The 20,796-nt window shown below is 30.9% G+C and overlaps 1 protein-coding gene across 1 annotated transcript; it reads right to left on the bottom strand.

The window, feature by feature from the left end:
• Nucleotides 1-16,682: 16,682 nt before the first annotated feature.
• LOC108782276 (IQ and ubiquitin-like domain-containing protein) lies at nucleotides 16,683-19,552 on the bottom strand. Its single transcript, XM_018550498.1, has 3 exons — nucleotides 19,191-19,552; nucleotides 17,441-18,129; nucleotides 16,683-17,254 (listed from the first exon to the last, which is right to left on the bottom strand). Exons 1-3 carry the CDS (start codon nucleotides 19,550-19,552, stop codon nucleotides 16,683-16,685), a joined length of 1,623 nt encoding a protein of 540 aa, XP_018406000.1.
• Between the last annotated feature and the right edge of the window lie 1,244 nt (nucleotides 19,553-20,796).

The following is a 20,796-nucleotide window of genomic DNA, read 5'->3' as shown; positions in this document are numbered from 1 at the left end:
AGTACGAAAGGAATACCGAAGAGAGAAAAGAAGACAAGAATAAGACGGATAAGAACGCAAGCTTGAAGACTTAAAAAGAAAAAGAAAAAAGAAGGTTAAAAATTATAAAAGGTGAAAAAAGATGGATGTAGTTAAAAAAAATAAAAAGAAAAAATATATATATATTTCTTATATATACATATATGTTTATTCTTAATAATAATATAGTTGTGTAATATAGTTGGATGTAAAATATAAATATATATATATATATATTCTTATTTTAACAAAATTTTATCATACCTGAAACACTAAACTATGAAACATTAAACTAATTTCAAGTAGTAAAATTTAAATAATAAAATAATTTAAAATTTTTCTTGCATTTAAATGCATATGCCAAAAATAATAGTTTTAGTTAATAAAAAAAAGTTTATAATATTTGTGTAATAATATTTTTTATTTAATTAAACAATGATCATTTATATTGTGTATATATTTATATATATACATAAAATGTACTCTCTAAATTTCTTAGAGTGCAATCTCACTCCAAGAAACTTAAAGAGATACGATATGTATTTTATAAACAGATCATTACATAATAGACACAGTTTTTATATATATAATAATAGAGTAAATTTCTCCTTCTCTGAGAAGCTCGTAATCTAGGGCAATATTTCTGGATCACGACTGTTTCAGCGATGACGCGTTAAATATTTATCGATTCCTCTCTGTAGAAGTTCTTATATATTTATCGGAAGAAAATCCGAAACGTTGTATGCCATGAGATGAATTGACCGTATTATAGGAATCGATAGAAGGTGATAGAAAGTGGTAGTAAGGAAATTTTACGTCTATCGTGACTAATGTCGCGTGAATTTCGCCAATAAAAAAGAAGAAACATCTTAAGCTTGCATCGGCCAAAGTTTATTTATCCGTAAATCTGTTTCAATCTCGCGTGTATGTATCTTATAACGTCAGGTATAATGAGTGTGTGAATAGTGTAACTCATGCTACAAATCTCTCTTTGCGACAAATCTCGTCAGTTATCTACATAAAAAATAGTAACAATAAAATAATTAGACTTGCATGCAACATCAAAATTAAACTCGCTATAATAAATCAACTATTTCTCTGTCAAAAGCATGCAAATACCGAGAAACCATTTTTAAATGTAATATTTTACTTTGACTCTCATTAAAGTTACGAAATTTTTATATTATATATAAAACTTCAACAATTTTGAAAACTTTTAAAATAAAATTTAGCTAGAGAAATAGGTATGTTCTCTCAATAATTTGTTGCTTTTTCAATTTCAAGCGAAACAAAAATTTTAATAAAAAGAGAAGATATAAAAATTGAATTGCAAGAGAATATGAAACAATTGCTAAATGTCAAAATAAATGTCAAAATTTCACCTTAACACACCGTATTACTATAAAATCAATATTGGTCAGTGTTGAATTTCTCGATCTTCTAGATATAATTCTATTGTTCTTCGACGGTACAACTTTTATTGACCTCTTTCAAAGGTCGAAAGAACGCGGTCTCTCTCTCTCTCTCTCTTTCTTTCTTCAAAGATCATCGTACTTACAGTTTTATTGGTACTTCCACGTGTCATTCCGTCCGTCATTTCTCCCGGACACATTCGTGATTACAAACGGACCATCTCACGAGGAGTTCTTTTTTCGCACGAAGAGCTCTCTGTGTGAGGCAAAGAGCCCTTGGAGATTTACCGCTTCCTTTTGCCGTCTTGTCGCATTTGTCACGAGCAGAAAGGATGGTGAGTGATAGGATGCGGTATATTCACCGGTTACAAGCGAGTGATACGACAATGGATTTGCATTTAGAATAATCCGAATAGATTTCTTTTTCCACTTAAACAAAGATACTTAAGTTAAAGTGCATTGCTTAGTAAATTATTTATGGCTGAGACAATTCATAATTAATATAACAATAGCGAATGTACAATGAATAGTAGAAATCAGAAAAAGAATTAGATTTTAAATTAAAAATAAAATCATTAATTTCTTTTTATTTTATAAGCGTCTAATTGACGCATTAGAGGAAAATTCACCGTGAATCATTGTAGCTATATGGTTCTCAGTTTTTATTGGCCCAAAGACGTCGAGTGCTCGTCACTTGTTCAAACACCATCGTCATAATTGCGAGCACGTTCGATCAAGTGTTCTTGATCCTATCTAAAATACCTCTAGGAAACTCCTTCACTCCTGTAGCAAATCCATTGGGCTATCCCAGAGAACTTGAAATTTTCCAAGATAACTTACGAATGACGCCCTTTATCGAAACGATTTTCACATCTCTCGATATCAAGAGTCTGCGCCATTTTTGGGATTCCCTCCTCATTCATGACTCCAATTGACGTTCGTTAAATCCGCCTATCGATCAAGCCGTTGAATTTCGATGAATGCACGCCATGCGTCCAAAACTGTCCCGCTGGACTGCGAAATTATTCGAGTAACGTCATTCTGTTTGACCTAAAACGCACTTGTATTACTTGGAAAGGTATAAAATTTTCGTTGGGCGTTTTTATGTATTTATTAGAATAATTTATATTTACTGGCAAATTTTATTAAAATAAAAAAATATTTTTTGACAAGAGTTATGTAAGCTAATTCGTATAACAATTTACATTTTCTTTTTTTATATTTAAAAAATTGTATCGCTTTTTTCTAAAATTTTTTATAATAAAATATTTAATTATAATTATATTAAAGCTTTTATATAAATTTATAAAATATTTTTACATATTTCATAAAATGCTTCCATCCTTTTTTTATAATTTTTATTATTATTTCTTATAAATAAGATGGTGATCAATTAGATAATATTATAACTAAAATCATTTTATTTAGAATTACAAATCACTTTTAAAATTAAATTAAAATTTGGTTGAGTATTGAAATATGTAAATATAATTTATAAAAATATTAACATTTCTTAAAATACCACATTTTGTAAAATATTCAATGTTCAGAATATCCAATAACTCGATTGTTATCGTTAAATTATAAAAGAGATTCGTATACATATAAAGTAACATCAAATGTTTTTTCTTTTATCCTACAAGTATATGCTAACTAACTACATCAATCTTTCTCGTTTATCGTCTTTCTTATAGTGTGCTTAAAAATCTGCTTGCATCAGAATTCTCTCTGATCAATCTTGACCCAATTTCAAGTAGAAAGTTCGATTTACTTAAAACCTAAATAGCTATAAAAAAAAACACAAGACTAATAAAACTAAATAAAACTAATTCCTGCACAGAACTTCATATAAGAACATTCAATTTTACTCGTTAATTAATTTAATATTGGTATATAGTTTTATCTAGTTATAATATTAATTTACAAGATATTTAATATGTTTCTGCGGTTATATATCTAAATTTATAAAAATATCATAATAAATAAACTTTCTTTTTTACAGTTTCACTTTTAAAAATCTATATAAAAGAATAGATAGATAATATATAAGTAACACTTTGCATTTTACTTCTACTTTTACTTATTCATTCATTCTAAAACGTGCATATCGAACGCGCTTTTCGGTCTATTCGACACATATGTGCCACTGGATCGAGCGAAAGGGATTTCCAATAATATCTGAATTTATGGGCGGACGAAAAGATCGCGTTTGTAGGGAGCTTTTAGCATTAGAGCGCATATGACTCCACGGGTGAGTTGTCTCTTCTTCTTTTTTTCTTTCTCTCTCTCTCTCTCTCTCTCTCTCTTTATTTTTTCTCTCATTTTCACTTCACTTTGGCGACGTTTTTATACGCTCCTGCGTTCATCTGAAAATGCATATGCAACGCTTTATGACTGATGGACACAGTGCAAACATCAGCAAGAGACTCTCAACGAGAAAATATGGTCTAGCCAGAAGATTTCAAATACGAAGGGAAAAGGTGTCAAGTTTAACAATGTATAGAGAGTTAATATATTAATCAATATGTTAGCCTTTTTTAGCAGGCGGTAATCAGTCGATCAATATGTTGATGCAGCACTCAGTACACAGGTATAGTAATGTATACCTAATATTAGTATTCTAATCAATGTGCATATAAATACTATCTTAACGTCGAGACACACTCTGCTGTGCCTTCAGATTTCAATTTAATATCATAAGAAGATTCAATCATAAACGCACAATTATTCCGAATTATTCATAAGATATCCCGGATTCTAATTTTAATCCAACTTTAATAACAAACTCATCCAGATATGCAGAGCCAAATTTTTGAAAAAGTTTTTGACTTATAAGTTCACAATTTGTCGTAATTTCTTGAATTTGATATTGATATTTAATTTCACTACTATCTCAGTTTGTCTGACGATTATTCTGTAGTCTTGTATAGATATCATGTATTGAGAAAATAATTACTTTCCATCTGAAAATATCATAATTTTAACAATTGGTATTGATACTTCTTTATTTCTTCAAAATTACTCACAATTGTAGGATTCTGGGAAATCAATTATTTGAGAGAATAATTGTTATCGCTTTATATGCACAGGCAAAAGTAGTTCCATCGGACTTCAGCTACATAAATTATTAGCAGTTTTGTGCGTATAATCTATTTACAGCACGCGACTGGACGCAGTAACGACGAGCATTTTTAAAGCGTCTTTGGACGATCTTTTATCTTCTGTTGTTGTTCGTGTTTTCTGCGCTTTGAGCAAATAGATAATTTATTATCTTGGAACAAGGTTAGATAAAAAGAGATGTAAAATAAAAAGTACATTTTTCTTTTTCTTATTATATTATACAATATATTTGCTTTTATTAAGTTGATGCAAAATGACAGTTTTTACTATTTTAAATTTTGGGGGCTGTATTCTATAATAAAAATATGTTCGATTGTGTTCATGTTGTATCATTTAATTCCAAGCGCAGATTCCGCTTTATTAATTATGTTAGTAAATTTTTAATGTCAATTTTGTGATCAATTATCATCATTATTATTAAGTATGAAAAAGGAACAATTCCAATTATTTTTAAATTTAAACTAGGTTTTAAAATAGCAGAAATGAATCAAAGAATTAATGAAACATTTAACTAGGAAACTACATACGAAAATGAATAGTATAATGATGGTTTCAAAAATTTCGTAACGGAGATAACAGTCTTAAAAATGAAAAGGGTTGAGGATGGTCTGCATTCATGGATAATAACTTTGAAGGCAATTATTGAAACAAATCTATTAAAAACCACTTAAGAGATTGAGCAGGAAGTAATCGATAGTTTTTGATTAACCAATAGTTATTTGTCATTTTAATCAAAACAGAAAAGTAAAAAGCCGAAATTATTTTTGCATCAATTTAATAATATTTATTAAATTACATTTACATCTCATTAAATCACTTCGTAAAATCATCGTAAAAGCATCTTTGAAGAGTTATGAAGTAAACTAAATATATATAAAATACACTTTATTTATTTATTTACTTTTAATCAAGGGTATCGTGTATCTTTTTATTATTAACCATTCAACACCATCCGTGGCATTCAAATGCAACTAATAAATAAAAAGAAAACCATAGAAAGTTATAACAATAAAGTTGTTGATAAAATTCAATTTATATCTCCTACATTCTTTATATTGTTGTAAAAAAAATTTTGTTCGATTTAATATTATATAGAAAAAAAAAAAATATTGTACAATTTAAATGAAAATTGATAGGCGCACGCACGAAAGCAATTTTTCGTAATTATCAATAAAAAAACGCCACTTTCTATTTCAAAATATAGACCTCCAATAGATCCAAAAATTTCCGTAAAGCCGTCGAGCAAACAAAAATTCGGATATCCTTTTGGGTGACAAAAATTACGTGACAATCGCGTTCAGCAGATTAGGGTAGCATTCACCCAAATCTCTAACGAAAGGGTGAGGGGAAACAAGAATTGTAGTAGTCTGCGATTCATTACACCGGCAGACGTAGCGCGCGTTGTTTACGTCACCCAGTACGAACGGATTTATCACCGCGAACGGTCGTAAACAGCCCATCAGCTTCTTGCTTCTTCACGCGTAGATATCCAGCGTGCGCGGTACGGCACGGTGGTTTTATCACCGTAAAACGCGACAAGGCGCCACTTCCTCGTGCCAATTACGTTGTCTCGAAGGGAGACTTTGATCCCGTTGTGCCACGTTATCGTGTAACGACGGAGCATTAACGAGAATGCAGATTTATGGTAGCACAAAAACCCTACTGTAAAACGGCCTGTTATTAATATCGATTTTTAGTAGCCGCCGTGTCCCACAAGCGAAATTACAAAGTTGACCAAACCCGTTATGTCGCGGTTGCTGGCAACTTTACGGTTACGAGCGACGTAAACCCGTTTTTTTTTCTTTTTCAACAAGTGACATGCATAAGTGATATAAAATTATGTTTAATATAATAATTTTCTTTAGCAAATATATGTAATAAACACATTGTATCTATGTAATTATATAATTAACGTTACAATATAGAACATTATGCATAAAATCATCAGTAAGTTTAAAATCAGTTTATGATAAATCATAACGTTTTATGAACAAAATTTAATAAAGATAATTTTGCGACAAAGGGACCTTTAAAAAAACCTTTTCAAAAAAAGAAAAAATATACGCCAAGTGCATAAAAAAGGTATTGAATTCTTCATAATCAAAAACGGACATGAAATAAATATAATTCATTTCATTACGCAAGACACATAAGATGGATCGAAAGTTGCTAAAATTGTCAACTGGATTATGGTAAAGAAAAAACTTTGCGGGAAACAAGAAAATTATTATTATAAATTAAAGTCTCATTAATAAGCTTATCTATTTATATTAATTGGAATTATGATTTTCAATCAAGACTACTTGGAACAAAAATTGGAACCAGTTTAAATTTTTCTCTAACATATAAACATCATTAACTCTTGTACAAGATGAATAGCTTTCCATCATGACAATGCCCCTTAATTAGCGTTGACACGCTTCATATGCTATCGATGAAAGCCTACATAAGTATGTTACGAAATTTTATGCGACGTTCGTATTTGTTCTGCTGTCACTTAACTTTGCACATTCTCCCACAGCGTTCACGGTCGATTATCGATCATCATCGGCAGGCACTGGGTATAGATTAATTTCAAACTCGAATCAATTATACCTATACCTATACGGTAGCAGCGGCGTCGACGGCGGCCGGCCGACCGTACGAGCGGTACGCCGAATCTAATTAGTAATGCCGATTTAGCAAACCCTAATTGCGCGCCAACATATCACCTACAATTTATGCGACAACCGTGTTATGAATCACCGCGCAGTGGCAGCCGTATTTTCGGAGTACTGTGTATATATCCATGACGATTTGATATTAATTTCCACACTTATTATACGATCGTTGCTCATGTAACACATCGGCCCACGAGTGCATCCGCTACTATAACTACAAATAGAAGTTCTCCCGATATTTAGAAGCCATCTCTCTTCTCAACGACGCGTAATTAATGTTGCGAAGTTATTAATAGACGTATACGTGACATTTTTTTGGCAATAACAGTCGTGTAAAATGTATCCAGCATTTCTGTCATTATTGTTAGTTATGTATTCAGTTTACAGAATTATGTAATTTTATTAACATCTACATATATTATATAAATTATTTGTTATTTACAAATTATGAATTTTACAAAATCAATTATTGTATTTTATATTATTTATACAATAAATTTTATATAAAATTTATTGTATAAATAATGGATAATATAAAATATCTTCTTTAACATATTTTAAAAATAATTTTATCTTCTTTATAAATATCTTCTTTAACATATCTTTAAAATAATTTTAAAATGACAGATATAATATTAAACTGTCACTATATGTCAAATCACTTCCAAATGAGCATATCAATATCATTGGATTTGCACAAATTAAAAGTGATATCACGTTTTCATTTGCAACATTTGAAGAAGATCGGATGTTATCGTAACGTGCCATGCGTGTTTTCACAGAATCACAACGTGTGCATTGTATTGAATATTTAAACAACGGATTGGATGTTGGAATATTGCAAGTGTATCGAGTTTTGAACTTTCTCTGCACCTAGATAATCGATACGGATACTGCTAATGTTGATGACGTTGCTAATAAACACCTCTACACGTAAATCGCTCGAGCTCACGATTATTATTAATTATTGTTTGAGCGTTAATTATGCGACGCCGCCACTTTTGGATAGATCCGTTCATGCTTTAGATAATTAATGAAATTAGTATCGGAAATACCCATTATTAATTGTTTACACTTCGCTAATTAAACCTAAACTTGACATTGCATATTCCATGAAATTACACACTCATAGATCACAATTACATCTTTTATCGTTTAAAATTATATATATTGCGTTCAATTTTCCATTAAAATTATTATAAACTTTGTTACATGTGAACAAACATTATATAAATAAAATAATTAGTGAGAAGGCTCTATATGTATAAAACAATACAAAACTAAGAAGGATACCTTCTTAGTTTTGTATTATATAAATAATATATATTTACATAATTTTTCAAATTATTATTATAATTATTTTGTACAATAAATATATGTTACAAATAAGGAGAAGAACAGGCAAAAGGATTATAGTAAAATAATAATAAAGATGGATATGTAAACAAGAAATTAGGAATAAAAGATAATAAATATGTATAGACCAAAATTGTTGTTACATTTTTAAAATATTTATAATATTAACTTTATTTTTATTTAATTATAATAAATATAAAAGTAATTAGTGCACTGTAATAATATTAGTATATCAAATCAATGTTAATATCACTATTTGTGTCTGTATTTTATATCGATGCATTACAGTTATATGCAAATACTACAATAATACCCTCGTTTTTTCACTGCTTTGCATGTGGATTAAAATTCATTAATACGCATACATATGCCTATACATGGACAAGTTTAAACAGCGAGTTTAAGCTGCAAATAATGCTGTACTCGTTATCGAATAACAATTATCAACGAGAATTGTAGTAAAAATTGGTAGCACAGAGATTGATTAACATAGACTATTTAAAGGAAAAAGAAAGCAAAAAAAATTAAAGTTTCATCATTTAAATAAGGAACTTGCACTCAACTTGTTCGTCACAATGTTATAACGTTAAGCACATTCTAACTTATCTGGATGATATTGTAGAAGTAGGGCTAAAAGTCATTTCTCGGTAGAACTATTGCATTAACCCAATTTTCTCATAAACGTTATTTAGATCTGTTATCTTCGACGTTGATTAATGCACCGTCACGTAATTTACTTATATCTTCTTTTTTTAAGTGTATGAATTAAAAACTTTTATTTTTTTTTTTAGATTCTAATTCTACGTGCGCGTAATTATTTAATATTTTTTAGAAATATTGAATCAACACATTTCAAATAAATATCAGCGCAATAATTTTGCTACTTCAAGCAGAAAATTTTAAATCATGATATAAACAGAAGAATGAGAAATACGAAGTGAAATAATGCATGAATCTTTCTCAACACTTCCAAAGTTTGAGTTCGTTAAATTAAAAGCTAATTTCGCGAAGTAATTTTTTTTATTCAATGTCGCTAAGATAGAATAAAGCAAACTGCAGAACAGTTACCTTCATCACGATCACGTAAAAATGATATTGTGTATCAGATTTGTATATGATTTTAGAATTTTTTCCTTTTAATTAGAATAATTTTGAAAGTTGCTTCAGGTTATTTTAATTTTGTATTAGATTGTTTTAAAACGATATTTATATTATTTTAAATGATTCTGAAATCAAATTTAAAAAATCATTTTTTAAATTAGTTTTTCTTCCTTAAAAAATCAAACAAAAATTCTTTATTTCTATAGATTGTTCTAATTGTTCCAAACATAAACAATTGTTTCAAAAGGACAGTTCTGTAAATCAAATAAAAATCCCAGAAAGAATCTTTTTTTTAATTTTTTTTTTAAATAGCTCTTCTTTTGTAAAAAAAATCAAACAATTTCTTACTGCTATATATAGATTGTTCTAATTATTCCAAATATTGTTTTAAAAAGACAATTCCATGTGTCAAATGGATATTTTGGAAAATAAAATAAAAAGAACGTTTCTCAACAAACAGATTCCTGGATCAAGAGTAAACGTACTTTCTCTCTCTTTCTCGATTTGACGATAATACTTCCAGCAAACACCAAGTTACGTGTAACTAAAGTTACCGCTTACCAGCCGTACTCTTTTAAGAGTATATTTACTCTTTTTCATTCTGTAAAACTGTTGGTCATTAATTAAAATTTTATATTCATAAAATTATATTAATAGGATTTGTCAATAAAAATAGTATTTTTTAGAAATTTTGTTTTATTAACATTTATATACAATGCATAAAACATTACACTTCCTTTTTTCGCCCGTGGATTGTTATCTTCTTTTAAAAAGTATACATATGTACTCTTTTCTTGTAATTCGGATATGGTAATCCTAAAACGTATGAGTTAGTTTTAGTTATATAACACATGTGTTTTATATTGCAATTATATTGTTGAATGAGAAATTACAACTATACCATCACATGAAACTTCATATATGCGTGACTTAAACTTTATTATTATACTATAATTCGCTAATTTTCCGTAGTGGCTATTGGTTCACACCGGTTTTCCGAGTCTCATGGAAGCTCTCATGATTTCAAATAATAGGAAAGTTTGACAACGGCGAAGGAGAACTTCTCGCAATTCAATTTGCTCCTATCGATTCTTAAGTCTTGGATATTCGCACAGAAACGTCGTTCAAACTCGAAAGATTGTACTCCGAGTGTCGACCAAGATATTTGTTTATTCGAACATTTCATCAGGAATCTTTGATAGTTTCGAACAATCTTGTAGATTCACTCCTTTGAGAAGAAAGATGTTAATCATTCAATTTATCTTCTGTAAACTGTAATAAGTAATCAAGTCTTCATGACATGTTTTAAATTGTCGAGCAGTAATTAACCTTTAGTATACACGATTGAATCATTCATGTCCTGCGCATTTCTATTTTTTGAAATACTACTCGGAGCATCTAAATAATGATCCTGATCTTTTTCTCTTTTTTAAAAACTAAAAAAAATTTTATAAATACCTTTTAAAGATGTTAAAGTAAATATACGTATATATAAAAAAGAATTACTTAATAATTTTTATATAATTGTTAACTGATGAAAATTAACCGCGACACGAACAATCCATTCGTGTGTAATAAAAGACTAGAAAATCGTCATATGTTATATGGGTTAAAAATTTTATTTACGTAAAATATTTTTTTTATAAGGAAATGATACAAAAAGTATGATTGTAATCTGTATTCTCTTTTAAATTTACTATTTTGTTAAGGTTAATATTTAGAACAAAATTTTAAATAAAAAAATTGAAAGTATAGCTTCTAATAGATACTTTTATACATTTTATTAGTTAAAATACATTTTTAACTTTAACATTATTAACGAAAAATGATCGGTCGTATCTATACGAGTGTGATGAAATAAAAAAACATAGCCTGTTCTATATCGAGGGACTCGGGATTATACTCGGGATGGTAATAATGAGAAATTAATTCCAGCTGCTTTCGATCGATATCAAGAGGCTGCCGACACAAGAGAAGTGACTCACATTTGCTTTTAAAGCAGGCTGCTCTCAAAAAGACATTGATATATCCCTGTCTAAATCGTAGCTTAGATCGAATTTATTTATAGCTGTGAGAAGCGCATATATGGTTCGCACGCGCCTCCGGAGAGAAAAGACGCGCAGCGCAAATCCTTTCTAATTTAAACTCAGTAACCTTATTTCGATGCAAAACCGGGGCTGTCGCGTCACTTCAACTTGTAAGAAACTATATGTCTCATGTACCATATCATGTGACCGCCGAAAGTATAATAATCACTCCCAAGGGTAACGACGTGAACTTAACAATTTGGTTTATAATAGTATTTAATAGCGACGAGGTTTTTACGATCCTTTTGTTACGCGTTAAAATTCTTGTTTTATTCACAACTGCTGCTATTGTTTTTAAGTTCATAATTTTTAATTCATGTATATAAAAAAAAGTGCAAAACATTTTATATTTTATATTTTTTAATGAACTATACATTAATGAATTATTTATATCAATTATATAATTTTTTTATTATTAATTATATATCATAATTACAAAACATTTTGTATTTTTTGTTATGCAATTTTAATTATATATACATATTATATTTTATAATTAATTATTATTAATTACATTATAAATGTATATTAACTCTATTCTATTATATTATTATTAATAATTATAATATTATATTTATGATTATAATATTCAGAATTCAAATTTTATAAATAACTTATTCTATTAATAGTCAAAAACGCTTTCAATGTAAATGTTTAGTAATTTAATCTAAACCCTTAATCATTGAATAGCTTTAGCGCATATATGTACAATAAGTTATTGTAATTATTAATTCATGTAACAATTATTACTATACGTTATATAAAATGACGTACATATACATACGCGATATAGAATCGGGTTTCTTTACGAGCACATCTGATGATTAAACCTTTCCTTTATCACTTAAGCGGCGCTATATCGCGGTCAATTGCGGATGTCCATTTACTACTTACTGAGGGCATACCGCGCGTCCGACCGTACATTGTGCTCCTCCACTATTTAATCACGACAAATCCATTAGGAAGTACCGTGTACTTCCATTGAATTGTCCATTGATTAGTTATCGGCAGGTCGCAATGACGGATTCATCAATGCTGGATCATTCACGATTTACGGGTACTTATTAGCCGTATTCCCAGACTAATACGATTATTTGTTTATTTACGTTGAATTGTTGAATGTCGATTGAAAGATTACGCTTCGCATTATCAACTAATCGCATATATTCATGTATTACTAAGGAGATCATTATGTATATCGTAAACCTAATTCTCTCTTGCAGAATATGCTGCTTTAGTACACGTATATGCTTCCCTCTTACAATAATTCGGAAGATACCATAAGCACTAACGTTTAATTAGACTGTACCCTCTTTCCACTTTATCCTCCCCCACCCCCCGTACCTTTTCATCCGATGTATCTCAAAATTTATTCTTGGGTCTAAAATTTATTGTTTCGCTGATGATCTGGCATCCACTTTACTTGTCTATAAATTTACACGTACGCTAACGATGTCGTGCTTTTTAAATCTCTATCTATTTGATGTTACCTCGGCTATTAAGGTTATAAATAGCGATTTTTAATCTGTGCCAAAACGGGACTCATCAAACCCACTGAAAGATTCGAATCCCTCTAAATCTTTCTTTCTCATTACAGGCTTTTTTCATCTTCTTTGCTCATTATATTAAACTTTTCCTTTGTCTCATCTTCATCCTTGTAACATCTTTTTTAATTTCGCATTAGTTTCTCGTTCATCCATTAAAATACTTGGCGTCTACTTCGATTTTCCCTGAATATTCAGCGTTTATGTCGCTGCCTTATAAAATAACTTTCTTTCTCCACCTGCTATATCCCTCCTATCGCATCCTTTTAACTCCATAAAAATTCCTCATATCTCAACTTCTCATGGTTTTATTATTCGACTATACTGCAAATGTGGTCTACATTCCAGCTTTGGCTCAACAATTATTTGACATTCCACATTCAGCCGGTCCAGTACTTCTACCTATGTTTCTAAATATCCATAAATATAATCACATATTCCCTCTGCAGCACTGCAAAAACCGACAACGTTTCACCCTTTACTTAGGTTACTTTCTACATCGTCTCTTTGATCTAATATTTTTTTATATCTTCTCCGTCATCCTCTACATTTTAACTCCAAATTCCATTCCTGCAACACTCGCGACATCTCTTAAAGTCTATTCAGAGGAATTTGCATAACCATGTAAACGTATAAAGAAAATTACCCAATCGCATTTTATGTGCGTGCTTATAATAGAAATGTGATTGGATAATTTACTTTATGCATATGGTTTAAGCAGCTACGTTTATCTAGATAGACTCTTACCATGACTGATTATCTTTTCCTCTACATTGTTTCGTCAAATTCAGAATTATCTTTTCCTGCACTGCTGCCAAATGTTTTAACATGTTACCTTGTTCCATCAAAATTTCCTTCTCTTTATCTTCTTTTCACGCCACGGTGACAAACTTTATCTCATCCAAAATGAATATACTGATTTCATCTCTGAGGCACACGGTACGATTTTTGCATGCTATCTAACACGAAAAAACGCATCGTATATCTCTGATTTTAATCTATATCCAGCCTCGTTATTCTGTCCCCTGTGTTTTTCTTTTTCGTTTATAATGTATGCTTTGTGTATTTTTCATGTGTTTCGTATAAACATAATAATATGTTAATGACTGTGCGCAAATATACAAATACCGTATTTTTAATGTAATTAAGTGCAATTTGTAACATATTGTTTCAGTCAATTACTATTGTCTTATATTTTCTGATAGATATTATAACAACAGGTACCTCAGCTTTCATGTATTTACATACTTTGCATATCTCGATTGGTGTAATTTTGTGAGTACACAATAAAATTAAATAAAATTAAATCAAAATTATCTTTATTTAATAAACGAAAATTATTATTTAAATAAAGATAAGTAATAATAAATTTATTTAATAAATTTTATTTATTGAGACGAAATATTCTGCTAAAATTTCATAATTTTGAATCTTTTTCACTATAATTAAATGTCTGTTAATAAAAAGAAGATACTATTAAAAATTGTGCTCCTGGTGTATTAAAATATATACTTTAAATATTTTAAATCCAATGTTAACCAAAGTCGTAATTCTCAATAGGCATCTAAATTCCTTTATCGCCGCGACTATCTAAAAAAGTAACGTCAAATGTTTTCAGATCTTTTACACATGTGACACACGAGAACTTTAATATCTGAGTTGAATTTCTTCCAGACTATCACGAAGAAAGTACGTTTTAAACGTTACTCCAGGGAGGCATTCGCTGCCACTGGTCGAAACGCACGGTTGCCTGAGGCGATAAGAAATAAAAATTATCATCATATGTGGATACCGCCGTGAAATGGCCTGTCACACGAGCACTTTGTCTTTGCATTATTATTTCTTTTACTACACTAGGAGCCGCTTTTATCGTCGACCTTTCCATAATACTTTATTTCCCGTACGATACGATTTTCGCACCGCAGCCGTTTTTCCATGCAGACATGTGTCGTTTCCTCAGTTTATCGACATTTCGTCGCCGAAACAATGCAATATTAGACCATGAATTCAAATATTCAAGTTCGCTAGTAAACTCGCTTTGTCACACATATAAAAAGCATAAATTTTTTTTATATAAATATAATAAAGTAAAAAATAATTATAATTATTATATAGATATAATCTTTTAAACTCAATAAATAAATATAACGTTAATATACAGTTTGTTTGTTTATTTTAATTTTGTCTGACTACTTTCTTTACAATCTTAATACTGTCTGGTGTAATACATTCTTTTCAATTTAAATAACTAGGTACTTTCAACACTATTTTTCGGTAATATTGCTATCGCGATCACGTTTATTGAAAAAACTTTGAAGTAACTTTCTGTCACGTGTTACACTGAAATTGTCACGCGCGAGGACAGCATTTAAATGTCCAAGCTGAACCAACACGGTGCAAAGCGTCTTCGCGCTTTTCTCTCCTTAGAAACTTAGTTCATAAACTGCAACGCGATTAACTGCCGCTATCAACGTGACCAGGACATTCTGCCTCGAAGGCGACGCGAGAAAACGCGAGAAACAACGGCGATGTCCCAGCTATAATGCGAGCTCAACGTATTTCCCCGACGCCCAACTTCCGCCAGGACGAACGGCCAACATCCGGAGGCGGGTGCATTTCTCTACAACTTGGTAATTGGCTTAGAACGAGCCTTCAACTCGCGAAATTTCTCTTGCGAAACCGTAGAAACACATATACTGTACTCGTACAATTGCGAAGAACAATTGTTATTACACAACAGTCGGTAAAGATTGCGCGAATCATAAATAGAAATTCAACAGATTTTTATCTTTCCTTACGTTAGAAATTTATCTTCCGGCCTGTATTAAACTGTGTTAATACTTCGATAACTTTCTAACTATTTCTATAAATAATATAACTTTTACACGATGTAGGAAAGTAATGGGCAAAATTATATAAGTGAAAGATTATCCACATTCCTATAAAATTTGATATTTACTGTCCGTTGTACTCCCTCTTACTTTTATTAACTTCGAATGTTATCGTTATCGAGTGTATGTACAGTATTACGATATGTACAAGGAAATACACTTTTAATTAATTATATACATATTGTACAATTAATGTAATACAAGTTTTTCACACTTTTAATAACAAAATATTTAGAAGTTGAAAACAAATAGACACGCTATCAAATTAATTTATAATACTGGCCACCAAGGAGTGGACAATATTATAAATCGAACTGATAAACAATGGATAGATTTTTTAAAGACTGATTTTCGCTTAACCAAGTTTTTAACATAATAAATTGCACCTTTTAATAACCAATGAAGGTATAGTTTAGCCGCTTAATGATCTCGCTCACTTGTACGTAAAATTTACGTCTCAATAGCATTCTAATTAAGTAAGAAAGAAATTCAATTATTGATCTTCCGTCGAGGATGGTGTCACGATATTTCTCTGTTCATGAGCGATCGATTCAAAATGTACTTTTGCTTGGAGATTCTTCATGCAAAATTTCTGCAGGAGCGACGAGTCGTAGAAGCTCTCAATATCAGTGATTCCGTGATGAATTGCTACCTCGGTTTTCGTCAGTAATAAGGAATTCCAGGGCGCCCATTCAAGCTCACGTCGGAAGCGAGTCAATCTTAACTCGTCAAGATCGTCGCACTCGGAAATACCTGACCTACCATGCCAGACTTTGTTCACCAGACGACAGATGACCTTGACTCCGATAACGAAAGCTAAACTGCCATAACAACCCATCTTGGCTTCAAAACGTCTGACTTCCCATAACATTCTCTCATATGGCTCATACACGATGCGAGGGCTTTTCCGAGTTTGCATGGACGTACAGTAGACACAAGAAGAAGAGCGTAATCGCCTTTCACGGGGAAATTTTTCTAAGGATAAGAGCTTGCCACAGGTTCTACACAGCCGCGTGATGTTGGTATTCGACCAGTCGAACAAATGCATGTCTTCCTCGATATCGCCTGAGAGATGAATAGAAATTATTGATAATTAATATCTAAATTCTTAACTTAGAATTTAAAATAGTTTTGCATATATGTATAAATTATCTCTTTAACTATTCAAGTTTTTATTACTGTTTTGACAAATTATTTGGAAAAGAAACTATTACGCTACCGTCGTAAATGAAAGATAAAAGATAAAAAAACCTTGCAGTGTATTGCGTGCCAGCCTGAGAAAGCTCAGTTTCAGTCGATTCCTGAGCCAATTAAGTCTGCTTGTGTTTATGTGACACGTTAAAAGGTCTAACTCTTGGTCGACCAAATAAACAAGCTCATGCGATTGGCTGCACGTGTGCATGTCAGCGATGTGTTTCACGTCGTGTAATAAGTCAACCCGTTCTGAGATAGACAAATTCTCGTTGGTTAACAAAGCATAAACGTTCCTGTGGTGGCGGGCTCGCTGAACACGCAGGGTGTCCACCACAATCGGCTGACCCCGACTGTCTTGCCATGTAATCGGTTTGGACAATTCATCTAGGAATTGGTGTCGCTTTTGTTCTCTACTCTTGAGACGAACAATGGTCTTCATGGAGTCTATGGCACGCAGCAGCTCGATTTCTTTTGACAGGATTAAACCACAAGCTGCGATCCTCGATGACCTAAGGATCGTAAAACTCGCTCGCTCGGTCTCAAGAATTCGCCAGCGATCAAGGAGATTGTAGAGCGACTCGAAGTCCGAACTCGTACGCGGCGGGCAGCGATTTAATATCACGAAATCCGTGCTGCTATAGGTGGACAACACCTGAGAACATCCTGCATGCTCGCTCACGTTCGCTTCATCACATTTCGAAACATCAGCCACTTTCATTCTAGCCGCCACTCTAGCTCGATAAGTCCTGCGAACCAATCCAAATTGATAATTGCTTTGAATTTATTAATCGCAATGAAATTTTCTTACTAATACACGAAAGTATATTTTTACGAATTAAATTGTGCGAATAGATTAATAAAAGTAAAACTTCCTTTCTTTAATTTTGCATTATTTTTATATTGTTCCAAAAAAAGTTTAAAAGTAGTTACAAGATATTAGAAAGTTATATTTTCGCTAATGTAAAGAATTTTTTCTAATATGTATTAGATCACGTTATACATACAAGGGTGGCGCACGAAATGTGATTCCATTAAATTATCCAATTTTTCACATTTTAGTAATTATATCAGTTCTGTATCAATTTTATTAAAAATAAGTTATATAATATAAATGATGTGACATTTTGCGTCATTCTGTATATTGAATTTTTTATCTTTTTCAGCTTGTACTTTTTTTATATGTATGGTAAAAATGACCAAACTCACAAAAACTCAATAGATATAGTAACCTTTTGAAAGAGATTTCAAGTTTAAAATTCTTTTTCTAAATTTAAATTTTGTTTATTTATATCGAAGATATTGTAAAATAAATGTCCTTTTACGTATATATAAAGACTTTTTCCTCAACCTAATATTAGAAATATCTTGTTTATAAAAAAAACCCGCAGTAACACTTCTACATTATAACATTTTTATTTTGTCCCAACAAAAGTTTAGAAATAATTACAGAAATAAAAGTTGTGCTTGTTAATTGGATATTTTTGTATAAAATTATGTCAAATTGGCACGCAGGATAGAACGAGGTTATTTCATCAGTTTCAACTTCAAAGTAATATAAAATATTACGATAATATTAAACAATATCTCTTTACAGTAATATATTGACAGCTACATTATGCTAATCATAATCGTTTCTTGAGAGCAGAAGCACAATCTTTGAATATTCAAAATGTGCTGTTCAGAAACATAAACATTATTATGGGAAATGGACGAAAAAGCTTTACTCTATCCTACATGCCTACATATTATAGTCATAAATTTGTCGTATCTTATTCATAGTCTATTCTTATTCAAAATCCGCATTTACCTATAACATCTCTGTATTTTAACAACACTATCAAGAATTCTGTTGTTATCCTGATAGGATAACGGTTTGACCTCTTCGATCGATTCTGGTGTTCTAAAGGAAGAAATTCCAGGTACTATAATTCTGTCACGTGCATCGGGCAAAAATTGCATCGCTTCCACCTGCACCGCCCGGTCATGGACGACGTCAGTGACCGTGTCCACGACCGCGATAGTCTGTGTGATCCTACTTTTCGTTCCGTCATCGCTGCGTGTTTGCGTGCAAGCATTGTGATAGATCAAGCCAGTAACGATATTCCTCCACCCACCAAGAAATGGCTTTGTCCTTGAGCCATAATCTTGTATTCTCTCAACGATCGCCATGGAGCATCAACGGCTATCCCATAGGATTTAACCGCTTATGTCTACAAGAAAAAGGTTTCGATCAAGAAAGTCGAGAGACAAAAGCATAATATCGTATAATAATGGATAAATTACGTAACTTTGCTTCTTCCATCGAAAATATGAAATGTAGAAATATTAGATTTCAGAGATACATATATAAAAGTTCTTGAATTTAAAGGAATGCTAATATTATAATTTCTGATTACGATATAATGTGAATGTATTTTACAATCCTCACAGAAAATTATGCTTTAATTTCTCAATAATAATCCTCAGCTTTCAAATTATAATATTAGAATATAATAATATTTCGACATACATTACGGTGAAGTATATGATAAAAGTAAAACATTTCAATAATGTTTTATAAAATTATAAAATCAAAGACGACGTTATAAAAATGGTACGAGATATGTAAATTACATATTTTAAGGGTCATATTAATAAAAAATATTATAATATTTAATGCACTTATAATATACATACATATAATGTTTAACTGTCAAAATAAATTCCTTGTATTTATTAATTTTTATTTTTAATTTTGTTGAGCATAATAAAATAATAAAAATTAGTTTTCATTGGAAAAATTAATAAACAGAAATTATTAAGTACCGATTTATTTTTACAAAAATGATTGAACATTGTTGAACCTTTTATTATTTATATAAGAAGAAATAATTAATTTTTGATGTGTTTATAAAGAGACTAACTTCTTTTGCTCACTAACTGATTTAATTATATTGTTCACGAAGGAAAAGACGGTATGGATGCGCTTGCGTTAGCTATTTTACTTTATTTTTTCTTTTAGATTGGTTGAAATTGCTTGCGATCTTTTATCTTCAGTATTGTGGCGCGATGACCCATCCCATGGGACTTAAACGCCTACGTCCATAGACAAGATAAAACTCGCTAGGTTCAGGTCGCGAAAGTGGAAGAATAACTATTGTAGCGACCTGCCGCTAGGATAACGATAATACTCGACAGTAAAGGAAATTACTATTCTCTTGGTTTAAAAGATCTGACAGTAAGCTGCAGTGGAAAATGCGCTAGCTAACACTTTGCACTTTCGTATAAGCTTTATATAGAATCGCAAAGAGTGCATGGATATACAGTTACGCCCAGCAAGGACGAGCAAGATAAATACAAATAATCGAAAATTCTGGCGCAAGCACATATAAAACATAAAAAATTATGTTACTTCAATCATATACACGTTTTAA

Source organism: Cyphomyrmex costatus, unplaced genomic scaffold, assembly GCF_001594065.2.
Source record: "Cyphomyrmex costatus isolate MS0001 unplaced genomic scaffold, Ccosl1.0 scaffold123, whole genome shotgun sequence".
NCBI classification, from domain to species: Eukaryota; Metazoa; Arthropoda; class Insecta; order Hymenoptera; family Formicidae; genus Cyphomyrmex; species Cyphomyrmex costatus.
The sequence above is the reverse complement of the archived record's forward strand: the minus strand, read 5'-3'. Positions and strand labels throughout refer to the sequence as shown.